The following is a 24955-nucleotide window of genomic DNA, read 5'->3' as shown; positions in this document are numbered from 1 at the left end:
TTCATATTAAAAAAAAAAAAAAAAAGAAAGACTTCCATCTCATCACCTCCTGCTCATACCATATAAAAGCCATAGTTTAAATCAAAGCCATGTTTGGTTATGAGACCATGGATCTTAAAAGGTTTTAAGTTTTAGATAGGAAGAGATGTCAATCTCTGCTGTCCCTGTCAATCAAATGTACCAGTCCGTGGGAATTCTGGACTAGGGAAGTACGCCCCCCCAAGAGATAAGCTCCAGTCTCCTGGGTTCTAAAGAGAGCTAGTTACCCCTAATTGGCCTGGGGGCTCCATTAATGTGAGGAGGAGGGATGTAATGGAGCAGAAGCCAAATCAACAGAGGACACTGTTTCAACTTGCTTTTTCTTAGCCATTATTGTAAAAAAGATAGACAGATGGCTTAAAAAATAAAATAAACCAGCTGTATAAGAAAGTGAGGCAAATAAATGTAGTGAGATAAGAGCCCAGATCTGAAATTATGCAGTCTCCTCATCTGTAAAATAGGAGTAATAACAGTACCTTAGTTTGGGTTAAATGAGACAAATCATGCAACTCTCTCATTATATATATATTTGAGAGAGACTTATGAGACTTATGAGGACTGAGGTGATATTTAAGGCAAGAGAATGGAGATGCTCTTTGAAAAACAGCACCTAGCAACACAGGGAGTGAAGGTATAAAGGAAAGGGGATGCATACAGTTACACAAATATAAGATGATTTGATAAAATGGTAAAGTTGAAGGGGCCTTTGCAGAAATCTAGCCCAACTCAGTCACTTTAAAGAGAAGGAAACTGAAGTTCAGAGAGCATCAGTGATAAGTCAAGTGGTTCACAACATCCAGAAAATGAGAGACCGGTGGCAGGAGACCAAGTTCTCAGATTCCCAGTTTTTGTCCTTTCTCACAGTGCTAAGCTGGAGACCAGGAAATGGCTGTGTGCAAGGTGAGTGTTAAAAAATATTGACCATGGGGATGAAATTGGCAATCGTGAACTTCTAAATTGGGGGAAAATAAACATGAGTCAAGGAATTTTGACTACTACACTATACTTTGTCCTCTAACATAGGTCAATAAGAAACACCGACTAAAGCAAAACCAGAAAAATGTCTTTTAAATGAAACAGAGTCTCTTTAATTGAGGGTAGATTAATGATTTCAAAGGTTGGAAAGTCATTCTCCTATTTTTTTTTTTTCAGGATAAGGAAGTAGTAGAAAAAATCAGATTCGAACATTTCTTTTCTGGTGGAATCATCCTGCTTCTTTTCAGCTCAGACTTGTGCATGAAGTTGACCAGAAGGAAAACTTCATTGTGCTGCCAAATTTCTAAGGCGTGATCTGTGCTTTCATAATTTGCACTATCTCCATCAAAAAACAATTGAATCTGAAGAGCTGGGAACGCGTGCCGCATGAAAGATTTCTGATTACAGCACCCACTCTCAGACTCAGAAAACATACACTTCTCTAAATATTCCAAACCACTTATGAACTTGTCATCTTTACTGGTGGCTCAGCCAGTATTTGAACCAAAATTGCCACTTAAACCTGCCCCTGTAGTTCACTGTACTAAGTGCACAAGTTGGGAGAATTAATTACCCACCTCATGTTGTATTTCTCTACCAAACACAGGAACATGGCAGGGTGTTCACTTGATGGTGAGTGACTGATGTTATTGAATTTCTTTGTTCTCATTTTATTGTGGGCTCAAAAAGAAAGTGAAATACACTCATGCTGTGAACTTTTGTACTTATTTAGCAACCTTCAATGATTTCAGCAAGCTGTAACTAGGACCTGCCTTTTCTGTCACATGGATATGTCTCAGATGATCTTTTTGCAAGGAAGGAGGATTAAGCCAGATTCCAGTGTAAATGTACTTCTCTCAGAGCTGCAGGGTTTCCAGCAGTTTAGAAAAACTGCTCCCTTGTGTTCCCACTGTGTTGTTCAGTCAACACCTTACACATCACAGAGGAAGCAATGCTGTTGTAAAGTGGGCAGAGGCTAGGGGAAAAAAGTAGATGAGCTTGTTTCTTTATAAAGCATCTTTGAACCAGTCATATTACAAATTTTAGAATTTTCTAATGTTAATACATATCATTAAAAAATTTTTAATTTCCTACACATTTGTGAAATAATTATTTCAATTTTCTAAATTCTAATTTTGTGATCTGGACTCTGTTCAGTCACTTACAATTTGTGGGACCTTGGAAAAGATGCTTAATCTCTGTTCCTCAGTTTCCTCATATGTAAAATGAGGGTACTAATAGCTGCTACTTCATAATATACATATAGCACTATATGCTTATATGTTATATATGCATATTACATTTTAATATAAAGAACTAAGCCCAATGCATGGTACATTACATGCTCAGGAAATGTAAGCTATTATTAGCCCCTATTATTACTTGATTAGGCTAACTGGTGGTATAGTTATCTAAAGTTTTTTGTTTTTAAACCAGCTATTGGATTTATTCTTTTTTTCGTTCTTGAATTAGTTTCACTTGATCATTTTCTTTCTTGTGCTTTCCTTATTTTGCTTTAATTTTAAGATTTCTTGTAGTATTTCACGCCCATTCAATCTTATTTAGTACTATGTTTAGAACCATGAATTTTTGTCTGAATACAGTCATAGCCATCTTATATGTAGTAATTTGATATTCTGAAATTTCAATTTGGTTTCAATTTAGAATTTCAAAATTTACAAGAGGTTGGCTTTATTCTTTTCTATTTTGGTTATTAAACTGTGGCTTTTTTTTTTCTTTTGTCAGACATAAGAATGCAGTCTTCACTATTTCTAATTTTGAAATGCATGGAGATTTTCTTTGGTACCTGGAATAAGGTCAGCTTCAAAATGTTTGAGGGAAAGTAGAAGGTATAATCACAGTGGTTTGGATACAGATTAAATATATATTAGTGATTATATTATTCCTATGCTATCATTATTTGTTTTCAGATTTCATTGGTCATAGGTAAGTTACTGATTATGTTTTTGTTTCTCCTTGCATTTTCAGACACTTTATGTATCTTGCCGTTGGTTAGAGTGAACTGCTAGAATAAATATAATGGCTCATACACATACTTGGTTTCATCATTTATATTTGGTTAAACAATTCTTTACATTACATTCTTTCTGTCTAAATAACTGGGATAGTTTCTGTGTCCTGACAGAATGCTGGCTCAGTGGTCAATGACAGGTGTTAGAGTAAGCAGAGTGGGGAGTGAAGGGGTACAAACTGGCCCACCACTAGGCAGGAACTGACATGGAGGCAATTTGGCCATCTTCCACAAATGGCTACCACATTAACCTTGTTCAAAGTCATCCCAGCCCACAGGAATGGGCAAGGAGCACAGGGCCAGGGGGTGGAGGGTAGAGGGGGCAAGCATGGAGACTTATGGACCAGGCTTAGAAGTGGCACTACTTCTGCTCATATCTCATTAAAGAACATTCCACTAAAGTCACAAGGACATACCCTGTGGGGTAATAGAATGTGTGGTATATCTGAGCAGCCATATATGCACAGCTGTAATTCTGTTACTATGGAAGTGGAGAATAGATTTTGATGGACGGCCAGAAATTTCTGCCATGATGTTGTTTAGTTTTGTATACAGATTTAGGCCATTTGAATTCTAGTACAAATGTAATGCTTTTTTACTTTTAATTAAAAGTGGTCTGACATTAAAGTGGAGAGCTGCAATGATAAGGGATCTGGACAGTGTCATTTTTGTTTTCTATCTTTTGCTAGATGGTTAATTTTCTGAATGCTACCCACCCCTCCTACCAGGCACCTTCTGGTAATTTAAAACTGCTTGTATTTCAAATGGTAAACTTTAAAAAACTTTATTTCTTGATTATTAACTTTAAAAAATGAAGTGAAAAATATGTCTTTCTGTGAAAAACAAGGAAATTAACTCACTTATACTTCCTTCTCAGCCCCTACCGAGTTTTGTTAGCCTTCTGTATGATTTTCATCCCAGTCCATTAATTACATCATTTTAAATTGCAAAGTTTTTCTTTCAGGTGACTCTTTTCTATAACTGTAAATTGCCTTGTTATTACTGTTAATTTTATATTTTAATGGATTAACAATTTATGAGTACTTCTTATGTATTATGTTTTCTCCATTACTGCACTATTCACATTGATTCTCTTGGTTTATTGGATTTCGTCAAGTGTTATTTTCAAGAAAGATTCTCAGTGTTATGATTCCTGAGTTACTGTATATTTAAGAATTCTTTGCCTTTACAACTAGGTGGGAAAAAAAATCTTAGACCACCCTTATTGTGTGATGTTGAACTGGTGTGAAATTGAGCCCTAGAAGATGATTTTTTTTTTATTTTAACTTCTCCAAGATGTGTCAGTGTCGTTCATTTTGCATCAAATTTTTCCAGAACAATGAAAGTTCTTCCTTATTTAGGAAAAACTTTTTGTCTTTGAATTTTTTTTTCTTCTCTGTCAATCGTAGCTTTCTGTACCCATGGATACTAATTTTCTTTATGTTGGATCAACCTTCTCCACCCCCGTGTAGATCCTTTTCCATCAGCAGTGACTCTGATTCTTTTTTTTTTTTTAACGTTTATTTTTGAGAGACAGAGTGTGAGTGGGGGAGGGGTAGAGAGAGAAGGAGACACAGAATCTAAAGTAGGCTCCAGGCTGAGCTGTCAGCACAGACCCCGAGGTGGGGCTCTAACGCCTGAACCGCGAGATCATGACCTGAACCAAAGTCAGTCACTTAACCAACTGAGCCCCCCAGGTACCCCTACTCTGATTATTTCTTATGAAGTAAGACCTTTCCACAGCCACAGGAAAACTAATAATGTCTGTCACTCTTTCTCTTCCCCTCCTGTCTTATTTTTCTTCATAGCATTTATTACTATGTGTTACTATGTCCCAACACCAACTAGAACATAAACTCCACGAGGAGAGGAAATTTGTCCTTTTTTTCATTACCATGCCAGAACAGTGTCCAGCATACAGTTGATGCTCAATAAGTATTTGACTGAATTATCTCAAGCTCTCCCTGTATGTCAGCAATTCAGTTTTCAGTTATGTATATTTTGTTCTTTGCTGTTTCTAATTTATGAAACTTGTTTTGTCAGCTCTATTTTTCTATCTTATTGGTTGTCTTATTTTGTCTTTGTTTCTTCTTTCAATTCCTTTTCTCTTTAATTTCTTTGAGAGCATTGAGCATAGAGAATGAGTTCCGTATCTGTTCTTTTTTTTTTTTTTTTTCTATAGTATTTTTACATAGTTTATAGGTAGCTTCTTTCCATCTTTCTCATGATTGGCACAAGCAACTTTGTGGACACCTGGATACAGTGTGGGCAGTATTCTGAACCTTTTCCCAATCTGAGCTCTTTTGTTCTCTCCTAGCTATTTCCAGCTGAGTCCCTCCTTCTCAGGCAGTAAGTGCCTAAGTTTACCCAGTTTAGAGGAACAATCGCATACTATAAGGCACCATCTTTGGAAATGGGATATGCCCTTGATTAGGCAGAGTGAATTCAGGTCTCATAGTATTAAAACAAAATTTCAGGGATGCCTGTGTGGCTCAGTCGGTTAAGCATCTGACTCAATTTCAGCTCAGGTCATGATCTCATACTCGTGAGATTGAGCCCCGTGTGGGACTCTGCACTGAGCATGGAGCCTGCTTGGGATTGTCTCTTTCTCCCTTTCTCTTTCTTCCCCTCCCCCACTCACTCTCTCTCAAAAGAAACATGTAAAAAAATAAAATACAACTTCAGGAAAAAAAAGGGTAGTCATAAATCTAATCACCACTGCCCATAAGCTCCCTCTCAGGCAACAAAACACAGGTCTGTGGTACTAGTTCTCAACTATGTATTCTTATAGATAATTGGTTCTGGGGATTGTGGTCACCCTTGCTCTTCATCTACCACCCTCGCAGATGAAAAATCAAAATGGCCACTCCCAATAGCAATTTACTTCCTTGGGGAGCACAACTATGGCAGTCATGCAGTTCGTGCACTGCACAAAGGTGCTCAGTTGAGAGGGCAACAGGGGGACTGAAATCCAGTTTACACTTGGCTCTCTGACACACATGTCCTGGGATGGAGTTATATTTGTTAAGAGAAAGGACTTTTTCCTTTTCACAAAGGTGTTTAGCCCTGTGCCCACAGGGTTGAGTATGCCCCCAAAGGGTGCCTTTTTCTAACTCACACAGATACCACGTGGGTTGGCAGCAGCACTGTGGGAGATTAATGCCAGACGGTGATATGTGTAGTAGGGGAAGGACTTCCACCCTGGAAGGACATTTTCTGTCTTTTTCCCATAGACACTGACTCCCTTATCTGATTCCCTCCAAATGCATTAGGTTTTTCATAATTTATCTACTTGCCTTATCCCCACCTTGTACAGCTTCTGCCAAGAGTATAGGAGCCAAATACAAATTCCAAGGAGTCTTTTGTCTTCTTGCTGCTTTTCAGAGTTTATGGTATGAGGTTGTATTGCTTCCTCTGTTTGAAAGCTGCTGGTGTTGTTTTGTTGATTCTTCCTCCCTCATTTCTCATTCATGTTTTTAGTTTCTAAAATAGAGTAGTTTTATGATCTGGCTGCATACTAACATGCTACTTCCAGTCTCTCCTTGATTTAGATGTGGTCTCTCTGTGCTGCCATAACTGTGTTCTTACACTTTTATATGCCATCTATTTAATATGCATGTTCATGAAGGGCTACAAGCATGTCTGAACCTACTCTTTAGAGTTCTGGTGAAAAGTTAAATTTATTCAGGTGTTCTAGAAATGTTATTTGGTGTCCATAAGGCACTGCAAGTTTATCACATATTGCGGATGACATCAAGATGATCCCACACTCTGATTTTTAAAATTGAAATACGACTTCTTCAGACTTAAATAAAATGGAAGGAAATCTGGAAAACACTATGTTTCTTAAAATGATAGCTCTGGAAATGTAGTTGAATTTGATATTCAGTCAGGAGTTTCCAACAGACGTTGCTAGTACAATAAACTTACACAGTGAATCTGCCATTGTGATAGAGGAAGCTTTAAATCAGATTTAAATCTTGTCATGCCTGGATAAATGTGCTAATATTTTCAGTCAGTCTCTCGTACAGCTGTTAAAACATTTTAGCTCTGTAGGTCAAATGGGACTTCTAAAATTCATATGAGTTCTGTGTTCTAATTCTCACTATATTTTGCTTCTCTAGTTAGAAAACAGACATTGCACCTGTTGGGATGAGCACTGGGTGTTGTATGGAAACCAATTTGACAATAAATTTCATATATTTTAAAAAAAAAGAAAACAGACATTGGCTTCTGTAGAGGTGTACATCAAGGATTACTGATCCCATCATATCTTTCAGTACAATAAATTTTGAGTTTCATCTAAATACAAAGTTGGTACATATGTCACAGATTCTGAATGCCTTCAGCAACATGGGAAAACTAGAATTCTGCATATATAACATATAAGCAGGAAACTAAAACTCATTCAGGAAATATACATTTGCATTCGATGTTTGATTTCAATAAAGACAGTGACAGGTTTATGGCAACTTTGCTCAGCTTATCAGACTTTTTAAAAATTCTTAAAAATACAACACTTTCCTTCCATTAGGTTTCAGCAAATATTAAATATTCCAGGTTTTTTTTTCTTATTTCCAGTTTCTCCAGCTATGAAGTGTCAGTCCTCAATTCTCCATGGGTTTCCAGTTTAAGGTTTTTTGTATGCTTGTTTTTATAAACAAGGTTCATTATTATCTTTTCATAAACTCTCTTAATTTATGAAGCAATTATCTTCTTTGTCATATCACTCTCCTTAAGATGTTCTATAAGGTTAGGTTTTACCTCATTCTTCTCAATTTTGCCAACCAGTGCATATATGATTTTTTATGCGAGATCCAGGCAGTACACTTCAAAGTTATGAGAAACGTGCCTGACTCTGCAATTTTTCCCATGTGCTGAAACATCCATTTATTTGATATCAATTTGACTTGTTACTGAAGCTACTTGTCCTATCTTTCTTAGGCCCTTTCAAGACTCTAAAAATGGGCTGCATTCTTTGTGTAACAAGTTTTACTTCTCCGGTGATAGTTCCATAATAAGAATGGTCAGAAAAATGATTTTCCTTGGGTCCATGGCTCAAACTAATGGGCTGTACTATAACATTCAGTAAGGAAATAAATTGATAAAACTTAAATGTTTAATCTATTTTCTAGTTTTACTAAAGTTTGCTTAAGTAAATTTCAGAGCAAAATATGTGTAATGGTAGGTACCATATATTCTCTTCCATTCTATCTCCAGATCGATTAAATGGAAATATTCAGGAGTAATAAACTTAATATCGTGAACATGAGAACAAAAAGATATATCCAGATATATTCATTAATTCAGAAGTAAAATTTAATGATTTTCAATTTTTTTTACTAGTACAAACTAGGTTAACAGTCCATACTTCTGAAAAATCTTACATATGCCATATTTTTAGTAAGAGCTCAAAGAAAAATGTCTAATCAGGTATAGATTACACTGTATTTTAGTCCAACCCCTAAAGTCAGCACAAATACACAACTATAGTCATGTTTATAAGGTAAAAGTTGTACAATAGTTCTGTATACTAAAATTTCATCAACAATGCAGTTTTTGAGAATCAAAACATTAGCTGGCAGATTTGCTTTTATGATTTTTAATATCTTTTTTAGTATAACAATGATACTAAGTTAAGTTCATCATTCTTTCAATATCCAGTATGCATCACTAGCTGACAAATTCATTTTAATGGCAGTAAGGTGGGAATTTAGTCCAAAGAGCAAAGATTCATTTTGATGAGTTATTTGATCATAAAACATGCAGTAGTGAACTTTCAATTCATAAACTATTTCTATCATTCAGTAAAGATTATTATTGTAGTTGGCATAATAATCATCAGAACTTTTTTCCACCTAGTTACAGCATTTCTTACCATTAGATTGGCTATGGAGTGCAAGAGGTCCAGTGGCTCTGCCAAGGACATGGCAACCACCTCACCAACATACTCAGTCCATACATTAATGGTGGCCTGAACTAAGTTTCAACACAAAACTTAACACACTACTAGACAACATGTCTCAACAGAGCCTTTTACACCTTTCTCACTAGCTAACCAGACATGGGTCATCATTGCTTGGTTTGACTTCTCCTTCTAGCAGCAAATTCATCACAACCTTTGTCAAATAGCTGCATGTTCCTCTTTTTCCCAGTGGGGGAGTGTTGTAAAAGGAAGCCATGTCATCCTACAAAGGAAAACAGTAAGCAAATCGTTTGATTTTTTGTTTGTAAAGAGTTGACAGGTAGAATCAGTGTCAGCCTAGGGGGGAAAATAAATTCACAGAAAGATTTCCTTGTGGAAAACAGAATCTTGAGCTTTTCTTTCATTTTCCTAAGGCATCCTTTCAGCATATAAAACAAAGACAGATGTTTTCAGTATTCTCTTTGCTGATAATTTTTATTTACTTAAAGAACCTTTTTACAGATGAGCATAAAATATTAAACAGAGAGCCTGGAAGGGACTATATTAGTAGTATACACAGCACCAAGGTAGCCTGTTACGCATTCCCATCCTCCCCAGAATTTAATTTTGTAGCCTTCTGGAATCTATGGCTCCTTTCTGGTAAAACAATTTTAACTGCTAACTATATAAAGGAAATTTATGTCTTCCTAGTTTTCTTTTTAGTCAAAGCTTCATAGCTGAACTGACTAGTAATTAACTAAAACGTACCACTAATTCCTCAAATAAGCCAGACTTCCTCCCTGCCCCTCGAGTACTACATTTTGCACTCTATAAATCTGTTTTGTAAGTTAAATGATAAGAGATTAGGGATATTTTGAAGAGTTGAGACAATGAAAAAACTCTATAAAAGGCTGTTTTATACACTTACTTGTTTTTCAACTTCCTTTAGTCGACTCTCGTCTTTTTGAAATTCATGAAATGCTTCTTTCACCAGTTTGTCTAGATCTACTTTGTCTTGAAATTCTAGCTCAGGGTTTCTTTCCAGTACAATGGATACAACCATTAGTAACTAGAAGAGACAGACATTGAAAGCCAATTATATGAACCATAAAAACAACACAGCCTGGACATGTTTTCATTCTTTAGTCAGACTAATGGATGATCCTCATATTCCATAATGTGTTCTGCACGATGACAGGTTTTTGGATCATTGTGAATGGAATCTTTCTAATCTTTAAAAAAATTTTTTTTAAAGTTTATTTATTTTTGAGAGAGAGAGAGAGAGTGACAGAGCTCGAGAGGGGAAGGGCCAGAGAGAGAGGGAGACACAGAACCTGAAGCAGGCTCCAGGCTCTGAGCTGTCAGCAGAGAGCCCAATGCGGGGCTCAAACTCAGGGACTGAGAGATCATGACCTGAGCTGAAGTGAGACGCTTAACCGAATGAGACACCCAGGCGCTCCTGGAATCTTTCTAATCTTAAAAACTAGTAGCATAAGTTCTGTTTGGAAACTGCACATTTTTTTTCATTGTATATATCTTTATAGCTGAGCAGAAATGTTTTTTAGTTACTTAAATGAAACTAAGAACTTTGAAAAATGATTTTCCTAATCTTGTCTGTAGTACATAGTACCCTCTTCACCCAAAGTGCCTGAACATTCTTGCCTTTGGGCATTAATCCTTGTTGGCAAAACACTAAAACCAGTGTCCAGTGGAGCGGAGGCTGCCCTAGAAGAGGTGGTAGGCAGCAAAGCCAAAGAAGGCAGGTGAGAGTTCAGTGGAGCCTCTAATCAAATGACTTGGAGCCCAGCACCCTAAAATGAGTATAATACTGTGACATCACAGTAGTTTCTCAGGGTATGGTTATGTTTTAAAAAATACACCTAACTCTGACCTCTTTGATGTGAGTACTATTTGGTCTACATGTCTTAGTTTAATGCATCATCCTATTGTTTGTCTATCTCATACATTCATCCTAAGTACTAACATTCATTTTAATTTTTTTTTCTTTAGGGCACCTGGGTGGCATCCACCCAGGTTAAGCATCCAACTTCAGATCAGGTCATGATATATGGTTTGTAGGTTCAAGCCCCATGTTGGGTTCTGTGCTGACAGCTGAGAGCCTGGAGCCTGCTTCGGATTCTGTGTCTCCCTCTCTCTCTGCCCCTCTCCAACTTCCACTGTCTCTTTCTCTCAAACTCTCCCTGTCTCTCTTACAGAGTGTAAGTGGGAGAGGGGCAGAGAGAGGGGGAGATGCAGAATTTGAAGTAGGCTCCAGGCTCTACTGTCAGCACAGAGCCCGATGCAGGGCTGAAACTCACCGATCATGAGATCATGACCTGAGCCAAAGTCAGACGCTTAACTGACTGAGACACTCAGGTGCCCCACTGACATTTTTTTTTAGATGACAAACCATTATACACAAAGACTGTGTCTGAGTACACAATGCTTGGTAAAGACTTTCTGATCTTTATTATGCCTCCTACTTTGCATATGGAACAGGAAAAAAGACCTCATAATTCCAAATTTGGGATTCTTCCTGACTGTACTTCAACTAAATGCTTCCAAAACAGAACCTGAAAGAACCAAAGGCAACACTTTCAGAAAAATTCAGGTGTCAAAATGTGGAAAATCTTGGGGCAGGGATTTAGCCAGGAGAACATGAAGTGTTGCTCTAGTTCTGAAGAAAAATTTCTTCTGCAAAGGGACCCTCATTTTGGTCAACAAGAAGGACCTCCATGTTCATTGTAGGTCCCAGATGCTGGGCACTAAACACTGAAAGGCTAACAGCACAAGGAAGGCATTCACCTTTCCAATAACCCCATCTCTTTCTGACCCCAGTCTGCCTGACTTCCCACATGCTGCTGATACTGTTTCTGAATCCTGGCACATCTGAGATAGGATTGAATCTCACTCCACTCTGGCTGTAGGTCCAGACACGCTGCATTTCAGGTGCCACAACCAGTTTGGCATTTACTGAGATCTTCTGTATCACTAAGACATGTTGCCTACCCACAAGAGACACAAAGTCTACCCAGAAAAAGACACAAAGTGAAGATGGACTATGTATTAAATCCATTCATTATGGGAATTCTCTATGTATTCAGCATAATGTTTTCAAATGGCAAAAGAGCACATGTATACATGTGCATGGATGTGTGTATTTGAGCATTTAACTTTATATAAAATAATGATACAGTACAAAATTACATGTATTCTCTGTTCACAGAGGATGTTTGGAAAGATGTCCCTCAAAATATCAACATCAGTGATCTATTGCTACTGGGTGTGGGGAATTTTTTTCTTTTCTGTAATTTTCTGAATTAAAACTTTATATAATAGTCATGTGCCATTTCTCTAAACAGAAAAAAAAAAAAACCCTGAAATTAAAGCAAACAGGATAAGGTTGTTTCCTCTGTTTTTTAGTGGCATTCATGCACTTGCCATTGAAGGGCACTGAATTGTTCACGTACTTTGACTTGAGTCAAGGATGGCTATATCCTCCAGGACTCAACTAGAGGAGATCGGGATAGGTGAGGAGTGGAATTCCTAGTCTCTTGGGCAGTTTCTTTTATGTTAGTTTTCAGGGAACAGATAGAAAGCATTTCTTCAGCAATCTACATTTCTAAATACAAACCTCCACAACAATCTGTCTGTACTTTGGCTGGTCAATATTCCCCAACATATCTTCAACAAGGAGAGAGAAATTCATCTCATACATGGTCATATCTGACAGGGTTGGTTGCTGAAAAACAATAACTCAATATTAACATGCATTCTTACACTGGTTTCCAGCTAACAGAGGAATTTCATTTTCTCTTTTTTTAAATTTTTGTTAATGTTTTTATTTATTTTTGAGACAGAGAGAGACAGAACATGAGCAGGGGAGGGGCAGAGAGAGAGGGAGACACAGAATCTGAAGCAGGCTCCAGGCTCTGAGCTGTTAGCACAGAGCCCGATGTGGGGCTCGAACTCACAGACTGTGAGATCATGACCAGAGCTGAAGTCAGACGCTTAACTGACTGAGCCACCCAGGCGCCCCTTTAAAAAAATTTTTTTTTTAATGGTTTTATTTATTTTTGACACAGAGAGAAACAGAGCATGAGCAGGGGAGGGGCAGAGAGAGAGGGAGACACGGAATCTGAAGCAAGGAATTTCATTTTCTAATCAACAATCTTTTTGAGTTTCTATAAAACCTTAGCATTTTCAGCTATATGACTGGATTTTATATATGTCAAACTACTGAAGCCAATCAGCTGACTATTGTGATAAATTAAACCTCCTGTTTTTAGTGGTTATCTTCACTATACAAGTGTTAAGAGAGAGGGGCTATCTTGGAAATCCACTTCAATACACAAAAGGAACAGCCAAAAATTGAGACAACAAATAGAGTACATATTGCTTTCAGAATTAACACAAGAAGTTATGCTTGCTGTCACACTTTACCATGTAAGTCACTTGCTACTGATTTACATCATTTCTGTGGCAGATCCTTTCTGAGCTGGCAGCATAGAAATGCATACAAATAAGCAAAAACAACATTACATGTAGAAATGGCAAGAAAACACAGAAAAAAAGCAAAACTAAAAGAATTTACTCTCTATATTTCATTTAAAATGAGAGTATTGCATAGTCTTCCACTCACTTTTTACAAACCAAATGAAAGCAGCAAATAAACTCAAATCCAAATCCAAATTTGGGCATGGTGGATAACTCTCAAAGGATTGAAGAGAAGGCTCTGAATGTTAGGTTTGTATGTTGGAAAGCAGATGTAGTCACCAGGCTTATTACGAGAGATGCAGAAATGATGAGTCATACTTATTTGCTTCTACCTTGATGATTTACAGTGAACTTAATCGTAGCCTCAGAACAATGTGTATCTACTTACTACTCCAAATGGGACCTAGCAGGAAAGTTCCCTTGAAATCAAATAACAGCAAAGTTGTTTGGCCTGGTATAATAATGCACCAGTCCTGTAATTCATTATGGTCCATCTACTGTATTCTGTATTCAATATAATCTAACATATTATTAATGTTTACAGGTAGTACCTAATTTGGGGAAAGTGAAGCCCATTTGTTGAACACAATATTTATAATTGTTTATATGTCTAGCAATGGGATTAGTAGGGCTACAGAAGTTGAGGAAAATCCTGTCATGGTTTTATATCAATTTCCTTTTAATATATCTCATTTGAGAAGTCACCTAGCTATTGTGCAACTATGATAAATCTAGAGAAGAAACATCAAACTTGCTTTATTTCCCACTCTCTGGAAGAACTTAGGGTAGGCAGTATAGCAGAAAAGTTAAGACAAAAGGCTTAGAAGTCAGGGGATAGGGCAGGGGATAGGTGTCACACTCTGGGTCAGCTACTTCCTAGATGTATGACCTTGGGAAAATCACTTTGCTGGGCCTCATTTTCCTCATCTGTCAAGTGGGAATAATAAAGTACCTACACCAAAAGATTGTTGTGAGGATTTTAAAGGAGCACCTAAGAAAGTGTGTGCATGTGTATATATATATATATATATATATATATAAAATATAAAAATACTTGACATGCACCCATGCACCTGCTGTTATTGATGTTAGGAAAGAGAGGAGACAAAATATAAGTGGCCTGGGCAATCAGACAATTAAATGAAAATCTGGTAGGTATTAGTGGGGGCTGGGAAAACAGCTAACAAAAAGGTTGCCATAGTCCACTGTATGTAGACACAAAGCCTAACAGAAGAAGCAGAGCATGAATAATGGAAGCCTGTTCCCTGCTCATAGGAGACAGTACTGCTCCACCCAATGATCACAGAGCATCTGGGAAAGGAACAGGGCACCTATACTGGCAACCAAATACAACCACTCAGTAGTTTGTTAATAGTATAAAGAATACTTTTTAACAGGTTTCATTCATGAAAAAAAATAAGTCATAGATTCATAGTTCAAAATTTGAACAGTTAAAAAAGGTTTTCAGTGAAAAGCCCACCCTGTGTCCTGTAACCACAGTTCCCTTTCCCTACGGCAAAGAAAAGAATGTTACCATTTTCTTGTGGGTCCTTCCAGAAACACTCTGTGTATGTATGTATGTGTGTGTTTGTGTGTGTATAAACAAAATGAGTGTGGGTATGTGTATTTAAGAATACTATATTTGTATAAAGACCTTCATCAAAAATAATTTGGTTGATGTTTCAACACAAAGAACAAATACAGTACTCCATTTCCAAAAAGCCTAATTATTCATGTTTGTGTATAAGCAGAATGAGTTAGATGTCAGTATTCAACAAAATAACTAAATCAAAGAAGCAGGCCAGTTCATATAACTTGGGAAACCATTTGAAGGAGGGGGCACTAATTCATTTGGACCAAAGGTAAATTATATCTTGAGTATATTAAATGATTATCTCCTGACCTAATGAGTTATTACACTTTTCACATTCACTGAAATTCATAGTCCTTTCCTTATCCATAGCATTACTAAGTCACCTTGCTTCTTAGTTCTGATTTGGTTCTGTATTCTGAATGTATGTTTTACCAATTGTGAGGTCCCCTAGCACTAGCCCACTATCACCTGGTGGTAAAGAAGTATCACCATTCATAGCAATGCCAACATAAGAAACCCTAAGTTCACTAATAAATAAGGGAAAGACAGTTGCTTGGCAAAAGGTTTGGGCACATGGTTCCTTTCAACACAGAGCTTCCCTGAAACATCTGAAATATAATAACACAAAATTGTTTTGATTAAATACAAACTTTAAGCAAAATATCCATTTGGTAAAGCAAGGCTTTTGTATAGAGGGGCACTAAAATTAAAGTAACTCAGACTGGGAAAATATATTTCCAATCCAACTGATTAGGTATCTTACTTTCTAGTATTTCCTCCCTTCAGGTATCTGGATACCCTTCCTTTAAACACTCTTAAAAACCGGGATAAGCAGAAAGGTTATTTGCAATGCAGAGGGGGAAAGAATTCCCTATGCCCTTAGGTCCCTTTAAATGATACAAATATAATGGGGCTGTACCTGTGGCAAATGCTTCCCAGCTACAATGATACCATTGGGAGTTCGCTCCAGGATCTGCCATACTCGGTCATAGAACCCAGCGGGAGTTCTATTCAAAGACCCATCAATCTGACGCCTGTTCAGCCAACATCTGTAGACCAAAAGAAAATGCCTCAGAGTTGAAAAACAAGCTTGTTCTGGTAGAGAGCAGTGTTTTCAATATGGATTAATTGTTCCAATAGGGTAAGCAATAAAAGCCAAAATCCATCAATGATGCATATCTACCATGTGTTACAGAGGTTACTAAATATTTCATAGTGAAAACAGAGCTTGCAGGATAGGAGAAAATCCCCAAGATTTTAAAAAATTTAATAGGCAAAATGATATTCTCTAGTAAGTTATAAGGTTGCTCACTATGTGATCAAATAACTTCCTAATATGCAAAGAAGCTCCATTTAAAAACACAGAAGCAGCCAATTTTGAAATAACTTCATGTGGTCCTTATATGCAATAAAATATAAACTTCATGAAAGCATGGACATCATATGGCTTGATCACTCCTATATACCCCTCCCAGAAAGATGATTAATAAACATTTGATAAGTAATGAAGACTCAAAAAAGCATTATGTATCTAACGAAATATATCTTGTTTTAAACTTTAAACTTTACATTCATTTTCTATTTAAATATGGCCAAAGTACCAGTGCTGAAAAATCAGCTACAAAATCTTACATGTCACAGTAATCACACCATAGTGATAAGCCAAAATTCTAGATCTCTTATTTCCATGGATTAAGTATTACATCTTAAAGATATAATACTCACAAATTGCTAAAGATGCAGAACTTGCATAATTTGAAAAGAACATACAAATGACACAGTAGATATTGTTCCAAAAGGTGAAGCTAGGAACAGATATATACTTTTTATACTTGGTATTAAAACAAGCATCAAATGAAATATACCATCAGCCACAAGGTAAGTATGTGACCAACAATATTTCTAGGTAGGAAAATGACTATGCAGGAGACAGTATACTGAAAAGGATTATTTTGGTTCTGATGGAAGAGGACCAATAAAAATTTAAAACTGCATAAATGAGTGAGGCATCTTTTTTGGATGCACAGATTTTTTTTTGGCAGGCCCAGACTTGTGTGGCTCGGTTCAGTGCTATGCCAAAGAGAAAAAGCCCAGAGGTGTAGGGGTTCCTTGGTGATGTTTTACTTTGGATAATGGGTGTGCAAACTGAATACCCAGTACTCTGCATTTGATTTTTTTTTCCTATCCCCTTTGTATGGCAACCAGAAAAAATGGTATTTTCAGAGTTCTATACAGTCACGATTAATATTATAAAAAGGAGATGTTTACTTAGAACAACAAAATAGAAGTGTGTGAATACTCATAATGGAGATGAAGAATTATTTTTGAGGACCTCTCTTTTGTTTTTATTTTTTGGCTTTTTACTTTGAAAAATTTTAGACTTACAGAAAAGTCAAAAAGTAATTCACAAAGTTCCTGTATACTCAGCTTCCCCTAGTCTGTTATAGTACATAACAACTATCAGAACCAGGAAATGAACATTGACACAATACTATTAGTTACAGATCTTATTCAAATTATGCCATTTTACCACTAAAGTCCTTGTTTTGGTCATGGGTCCAATCCAGGACCCCACACTGCATTTGATTTCCAAGTCCCCTTAGGTTCTTCCAATCTGTGACAGTTCCTCAATTTTCTTTCATCTTTCATGAACTTAACATTTTAGAAATGTCAGTTACTTTGTTGAATATTCCTCACTTTGGGTTTATCTGATGTTTTCTCATGATTAGAATTAGATTATGCATTTTTGGCAAGAATACCTGGAAGTAGTTGTGCCTTTTCAGTACATCATTGTCAGGGAATACATGATACTGATGTGTCTTATTCCTGGAATGCTATCCTTGATCATTTGATTAAGGTAGAGTCAACTGGGTTTCTTCATTATAAAGTTAATATTTTTCTTTTGCAATTAAAAAGTATCTTGAGTGGAAATACTTTTAAATTATACAAATTTTTCATTTCTCATCCTACTTCCACCCACTAAATTTGAGCATCCATTGATGGTTCTTGCTTGCAACAATTACTACTATTTATTTGTCTAATGATGAGTTTCTATTTTCATCATTCCATCTACACTTATTAATTGGAATTCTACTATCAAGAAGAATCCCTTCTATCCCATTTATCTATTTATATCAGCATGGACTCTTGGACATTTATCCTATGGGTTCTTATTCAATACTATTATTCTTTCTTTTCTTGCTCAAATTATCCTAGCTTTGGCCACTGAGCCTCCTCCAGTATGTCTCCAGTATCCTTCTAACACATTTCTATAATTTTTTGGAGCAACATCTTACTTCTGGTACCATAAGATGCTCTAGGCTCATCCTGTATTTTTCTTAACCCAGCCCTGGAATCAAAAATTTTTTCCATGGAATGTTGGTTCCTCTTAAAAAATATTATTTGGAAATCAGTATCTGGGCACTAGGTTTGCTCACTGTTGTGGGAGTTTCACTGCTTCTGGGTCCTCTCAGTGGACAGAGCCAAAAAAGATACGGACGTATACTCACATATACACACATATCCACGTTTATTTCTGTAGCTGTCCATCTGTGTGAAAACCATGAATTCATACTGACATTTTCAATTTCAATCCACCACTACAGGGTATATTCTAATCCTTCCCCTTCACTCATTTCTAACTACATTCTCTGACAGAGAGAAATCCGGCTTTCATTACCCAAAATATATTTACACAATATATACAGCAATTTCAAAATTACCAATCCCTACCTCTGTGAGGAAAAAAAAAACCTTATTAACTAATAAGTACAGTATTTGTGTATAGCTCTTTTTTTTTTCCTTTAGCTTTATAGTATCTAGAAATGTTTTCCAAAGGTACTTGGGTTAATTCTTTTCTTCTCCCCTCCCTTCAGGGTGGAAATATTATTCATTTGTAATACAGTTAGGTTCATTTGTTACTATTCGTATTGTTTTATTTTTTTTCCAAATTTGGATTAATTTTAATTATTTACATTTTAGGCATATAAAATTTTACTAAAGTTTAAGAATCAGAGCTATTTAGGGGCGCCTGGGTGGCGCAGTCGGTTAAGCGTCCGACTTCAGCCAGGTCACGATCTCGCGGTCCGTGAGTTCGAGCCCCGCGTCAGGCTCTGGGCTGATGGCTCGGAGCCTGGAGCCTGTTTCCGATTCTGTGTGTCCCTCTCTCTCTGCCCCTCCCCCGTTCATGCTCTGTCTCTCTCTGTCCCAAAAATAAATAAACGTTGAAAAAAAAATTAAAAAAAAAAAGAGTCTCTTAAGAATCAGAGCTATTTAAATAAAGCATATTCAGGGAATTACTACTCTCTCATTCAGCCCTATTACCCTGTACCCAGCTGTCCTTTCTTTCCACCCTGTTCCCACCCACTCCCTGAAGGTAACCAGGGAGGTAACCAATCTCCTTAGTATCTGATTTAACCTTTCTGTATTTCTTCCGTACAAATGAGGAGATAATTTCCTTCTTTCTTACATGAAGAGTAGCATACTACAGATGATCTTTGCATTTTGTTGTTTTTATGTAACAATATAGCCTAGAAATCATTCCGTATCAGTTCAGAGACAACTCTCCTTGTTTTCACAGCTGCCTCATACCCTACTGTGTGCATGCGCCACAGCTTATTCAAATAATCTCCCATGTATGGGCATTTCGGTAATGGGTGTTCCAAAATTTATAATTATTAACAATGATGCAATGAATAATATTGCGTACATATGTATTTTCATATGGTTGGAAGCACATTTTCCGAATAGATTCCTGAAAGTCAAAGGGTAAATATACATGTAGACTTGTTTTAGATGTTGCCAAATTCCCATACAGAAGGGCTGTACCCACCATCTATGTATGAGAGTGTCTCTTTTCCTACAGCCTCAGCAAATGTCTGTCATGCTGTTTAACTTTCGCCAGTCTGATAGATGAGAAATGGTATCCAATAGATGTTTTAATTTACATTTCTCCAATTATGACTTAGTTCAAACATCTTTTCAAATATCTAAGGTCCATTTTTTTTTTATGTTTTAAAGGAATTGATTAATTGTATTTTTTTCCTGTTTATCTCTTGGGTTATTGGTTCTTTGTCCCACAGTTTTTAAGAATTCTTGGACATTAGCTCTTTATAGTCTATGTTTTGTTCCAGTTTCTCAGCTGTCTTCTGAAACTATTTTCTACCATGCAAAATGATGTTTTAAATTTTTATATAGTCTTATTAATCTTTTAATGCCCCTAGATTTGAGCCAGAGTTAGAAAGCTTTTCCCATATTGAGGTTAAAGCAGAATTTACCCATGTCTTCTTTTAGAACTGGTATGGTTTCATTTTTTACATTCAGATATCAGATCTATTTAGAGTTTATTCTTGTGTATAATATAAAGTATGGATTTGATTTTATCTTTTCCTAAATGGCTATCCAGTTGTTCCATCACTATTTATTTAAAAAGTCCATCCTTGACCCAGTAATATGAGACATCACCTTTATCACCTGTTAAATTTCCATATGTGTTTAGGTCTATTTCTGGACTTTCCATTCTGTTCAGCTGGCCTCTTTATGCGTTCATGTGCCAGCTTCACACTGTTTTTATCACAGAGGCTCTATGGTATGTTTCCCTGTTAGGGCAAGTCCTCTGGTTATTCTTGCATGTTTGTTTCTCCATATGAAGTTTAGTATTAACTAGTCTAACTCCATAAACTGTTTGTTGGAATTTTTTTTGGAATTGCATTACATTTATAACTGGTACCTTTTTAATGTTGAGTGTGCCTCTCTAAGAACAAAGATGTCTCTCCATTTGCTCAAATCTGCTTTTATGGAAGACTTGTTTTCTAGGCATATAACTATACCACCTTAGAAAATATCAGGCACACAAATAGTGCTAATAAATGCTTGCCTAAATAATTATATTAAACTTCTTTCTGTAATAAAATGTTCTTCAATTCAATACATTGCATAAGTACTTGTTTTGCTCTTATTCTAAGCTTAGTACAAGTTAAGTCTATCAAATGGTTTAGCCCATTTGAAGAAGTTTATAGTCTATTTAGAGAGATAGAGTCCCAGGCAACTTATTTAAATAATGTTACCAAACGCAAATCTTCATGCCAAAATGTTGGGAGGAGATGGTGAGTGCTACAAAGGTTCAGAAAGGGAACTGAGCAAAGTGGTATGGAGCATTACAGTTTGCACAAAATAATAATAATTAAGAAACACTGATAAACTATACCTGAAAAAAATACAAAATTAAAATCAACAGAAAATCACAACTGAAGATAGACATTTTAATTAGCATCTCTATGTACACTGTCTACCAGGTAAGGTGATCTCTGATACTCTGTTGCATTTTATTTCTTATTACTATCTTATTAATTTTGTGTATATATCCAAGTATGATGTTACTGTAAATCCAGAATGTTCTATGGGTAATAAAAGGTTCTCATTACCCTCCATTCTGTTGAGGCTGAAGAATATCCAACAGAAGCTGTTTAACTTCACTAGGTGACAGCTGATACAAGTCTCTGGCTGGCTTGTCTCCACCACGGATCTGTAGTTCATACTCCATAGCATGGATGATCCACCTGAACAAAAGAGGAGAAGCATGAATCAATAACTCTTGAAATAAAATCATCTCATGCTTCTCATGGCAATGCTCCTGTTAACAGCACTGACCCATTCAAAGGGGAATGAAGAAAAGGCCATCTGAATTTTCTAAACTGCTGATATAATTACTTCCATCAAGATTATGTGACATGATCAGATTCCTAAAAAAGAGGCCTGCTCTTGCATATGTGGTTAGGTAGTAAACATGAAAATAGGTAAGTACTTAAAGCATACTGTATACAATAGCTGCTACACTATTATTTTCATTATACTAGATCTATGCAAAAAACAAATAGGATAAAAACAATTCATTTTAAGAAATGGGCTGAGATATGCTATTATAGAAATGTTTCTTTCCCAGGAAGGACACTTTCACCTATTTCCTTTATTTTGCAGTCAATCCCTTGTGATTTGAGGGCACAGAGAAGAACCTGACTTTGAAATACATGGACGCAGTTAGTTATAACTCAATCATACTAATATATTAGAGAACACACTTTATTTAACAAATACATTTCAGAAAGTCTTCTTTATAGTTATTTAAATATAGATATTTAAATGCTGTTCATGTACCTATTCTTAAAGAATGTATCCTTTAATAGATATTTAAATGTTGTTCATAAAATATATATATATATTTTTTTATTGCAGAAGCTTTAATGTAATTACTTAGGTAAGCATTTATGGAGTACTATTTGTGTGCCTTGTATTTTCCAAGGTCTAACATTTAATTATTTTATATGTAAGTTATTTTACTTTTTAATTCCAGATGCTTTTAATAAGTACTTATACAGTTTCATCTCATTTCTTTCATTTACTGTATTGTGAGAAAAGAACTCAGATAAACTAGTTATGCAAACCAAAGAAAATCATGGAATAATACTGTGCCTGAGGGAACCAGAACTCTACACACCATTAGGAAGAGCTAGGGAATTAGTTTTACACAGCAGATTCCTATGCTTTATCCTTAAATCCTTCGGCGAACACTTAATAACAAACAGAGACAGTGCAACTCAGCAGCTAGAAAGAATGTGCCTTCATTTGCCCATGCTACTTTGTCTCCCAAAGGGGGACTGTGTAGCCAACCCACTGGGAGAAACGTCTAGTTACAGCAGTAAAGATTTAAAGTGGCTAACTTATTGCACTCAAATATGTCATTATCTTTCCCCTGATACACTTCTCTGAAAGACAACCCACAAGGCTATTGCAGGTACAGAGATGAAAAAGTTGGGTGGAAATAATCAAAAGATAAAAGTCCTTCTTTCTGCCAAGGCTGCTTTGCAAAACAACAGTGATGCATCCTCATGGGATACCTTTAATGTCTCTCAGAAGGAAAAAACAGGAAAAACGTGAAGCCCTCCCAGTTGAGTCCAGGTGATATCAGCCAGGCATATATCCCTGCCTGCTGGGCCAGGCCACAAGGATCCCTGCTCTGTGACTGCTCCAATCTCACTGCCTTCTGCTGAAGCAACTCTCAGCTCTTTTCTCTACCCTCTCCCATATTCTTTGTTGGTGCCATTTTTGGAAGTTAGGAATTTAACTAGACTACCAGTTAATTGCATAGTATGTGTTGAAGACCACTGAGATGCATAAGAGATACACAAGGATGGAACATAATAATTTAAAATATATATTATTATTACTATTACTATTGATAGTACATAATAAATATTTAGTAGTTGCTCATTGGTAAGAACAATAAAGATGACAAAGCATTTGCAAACAATAAACAAAACAACAGAATGTGTGACAGAATTAAGATGTATGATTTATATTTCTCTAATCAGTTGAAAAGAAAAGCTGGACTAAAGCTATGTTATTGCGAAAGACTAGAATGTCTTCGATTGTTCATTATTATGAACTGTATTAGTAAAAATGTTATATCAGGATAAAAGCCACAAGGATATAGTTACTTTGGATGCTTTGATGTTAAAGTTGTTTATGAAATTACCCATTAAAGCAACATTTCAGTGATAATAACTGCTCCATGGACCTCTCTTTAAATAAAAATTATGTTTTTAATTTTATAGGTTATAATTATCCTCTATCATTTTGTTTATTTAACATTTACATTTGAGGCAACTTAGTATAAAAGAAAGAAAATCAAATTAAAAATCTAAAGACCTGACTTTTAGTCAATGGCATGAAAAGAAAGTGGGGTTTGGACATCTTGTTCTAGATTCAAAGTGATTTAAGAGACAACTAATGCCATGTGTGTGCCTTGTTTGGGATCCTGATTTTTTTTTTGAAGTTATTATGGGGACAACTAGAGAAATCTGAATAAGAACTGGATATTAGGTGATATTAAGGAATTACTGCTAATTTTGTTAGGTGTGATAATGGTATTGTGATTACTGAGAAAATGTTCTTTTTAAGAGACATATACTTATTAAAATATTAAGGAGTAAAAACAAAAATGTCTGGGATTTGCTTTATAAACTACAGCCCCCGCCTCCCCCAAAAAAGATGAAGCAAATACAGCAAATGTAAATTGCTAACAACTGCCTATGTCCATTTTAAATAAAGGGCATATGGGACTATACCAAATTATTCTATTATTAAACGTTAAAAAATTTTTATAATGAAAAGCAAAAACAATAAAGACAGGATTAAATACCAGTTCTGTCACTCACCAGCTGTGCCCCACTAACAAATTATTTTTCAAATGGGAACATTATTATTACTTGTTCAGCTAATTTTATGGAATTATTTTGAGAAAAAATGAGATAATGTATGTTAAAAACCTTTTGAAATTAGAGTCATAAAAAATGTTAGCAAACTCCTTTTATCTGACTCCTGAGAGGCTCAGGTTGGAGAAAGGTAATAAAACTTTAAAATTTTTTTTTTCAACGTTTATTTATTTTTGGGACAGAGAGAGACAGAGCATGAACGGGGGAGGGGCAGAGAGAGAGGGAGACACAGAATCGGAAACAGGCTCCAGGCTCTGAGCCATCAGCCCAGAGCCTGACGCGGGGCTCGAACTCACGGACCGCGAGATCGTGACCTGGCTGAAGTCGGACGCTTAACCGACTGCGCCACCCAGGCGCCCCAAGTAATAAAACTTTTAAATTCAAGTCTTAGAATTACTTAAGCAAGAGCCATATCCACTTAACTTCAGGAGGTGTCCTCTTCTCCTGAATGTGAGACAGGAAACCATCAAAACCCTAGAGGAGAAAGCAGGAAAAAACCTCTCTGACCTCAGCCGCAGCAATTTCTTACTTGACACATCCCCAAAGGCAAGGAGATTAAAAGCAAAAATGAACTACTGGGACCTCATGAAGGTAAAAAGCTTCTGCACTCCAAAGGAAACAATCAACAAAACTAAAAGCAACTA

The 24955-nt window shown here is 36.3% G+C and overlaps 1 protein-coding gene across 6 annotated transcripts in view; it reads right to left on the bottom strand.

Moving 5' to 3' along the window:
• Window positions 1–8345: 8345 nt before the first annotated feature.
• PHKB (phosphorylase kinase regulatory subunit beta) overlaps window positions 8346–24955 on the bottom strand; it is a 267004-nt gene continuing 250394 nt past the window's right edge. For 5 of the 6 annotated variants that reach the window (XM_040497929.1, XM_040497930.1, XM_040497932.1 and 2 more), the window contains 5 exons: window positions 21465–21599; window positions 15962–16091; window positions 12586–12693; window positions 9880–10020; window positions 9097–9234 (listed from right to left, as the gene is read on the bottom strand). In XM_040497929.1, the coding sequence (XP_040353863.1) occupies window positions 9097–9234; window positions 9880–10020; window positions 12586–12693; window positions 15962–16091; window positions 21465–21599 (652 nt within the window). Of the gene's footprint in view, window positions 9235–9879; window positions 10021–12585; window positions 12694–15961; window positions 16092–21464; window positions 21600–24955 lie in introns of all 6 variants that reach the window. The other variant, XM_040497926.1, reaches the window with a different exon arrangement.

The sequence above is a fragment of the Herpailurus yagouaroundi genome, unplaced genomic scaffold (assembly GCF_014898765.1).
Source record: "Herpailurus yagouaroundi ecotype Mexico unplaced genomic scaffold, PumYag 190, whole genome shotgun sequence".
In the NCBI taxonomy this organism is placed as follows: domain Eukaryota; kingdom Metazoa; phylum Chordata; class Mammalia; order Carnivora; family Felidae; genus Herpailurus; species Herpailurus yagouaroundi.
This window is presented reverse-complemented; position numbering and strand designations above follow the sequence as displayed.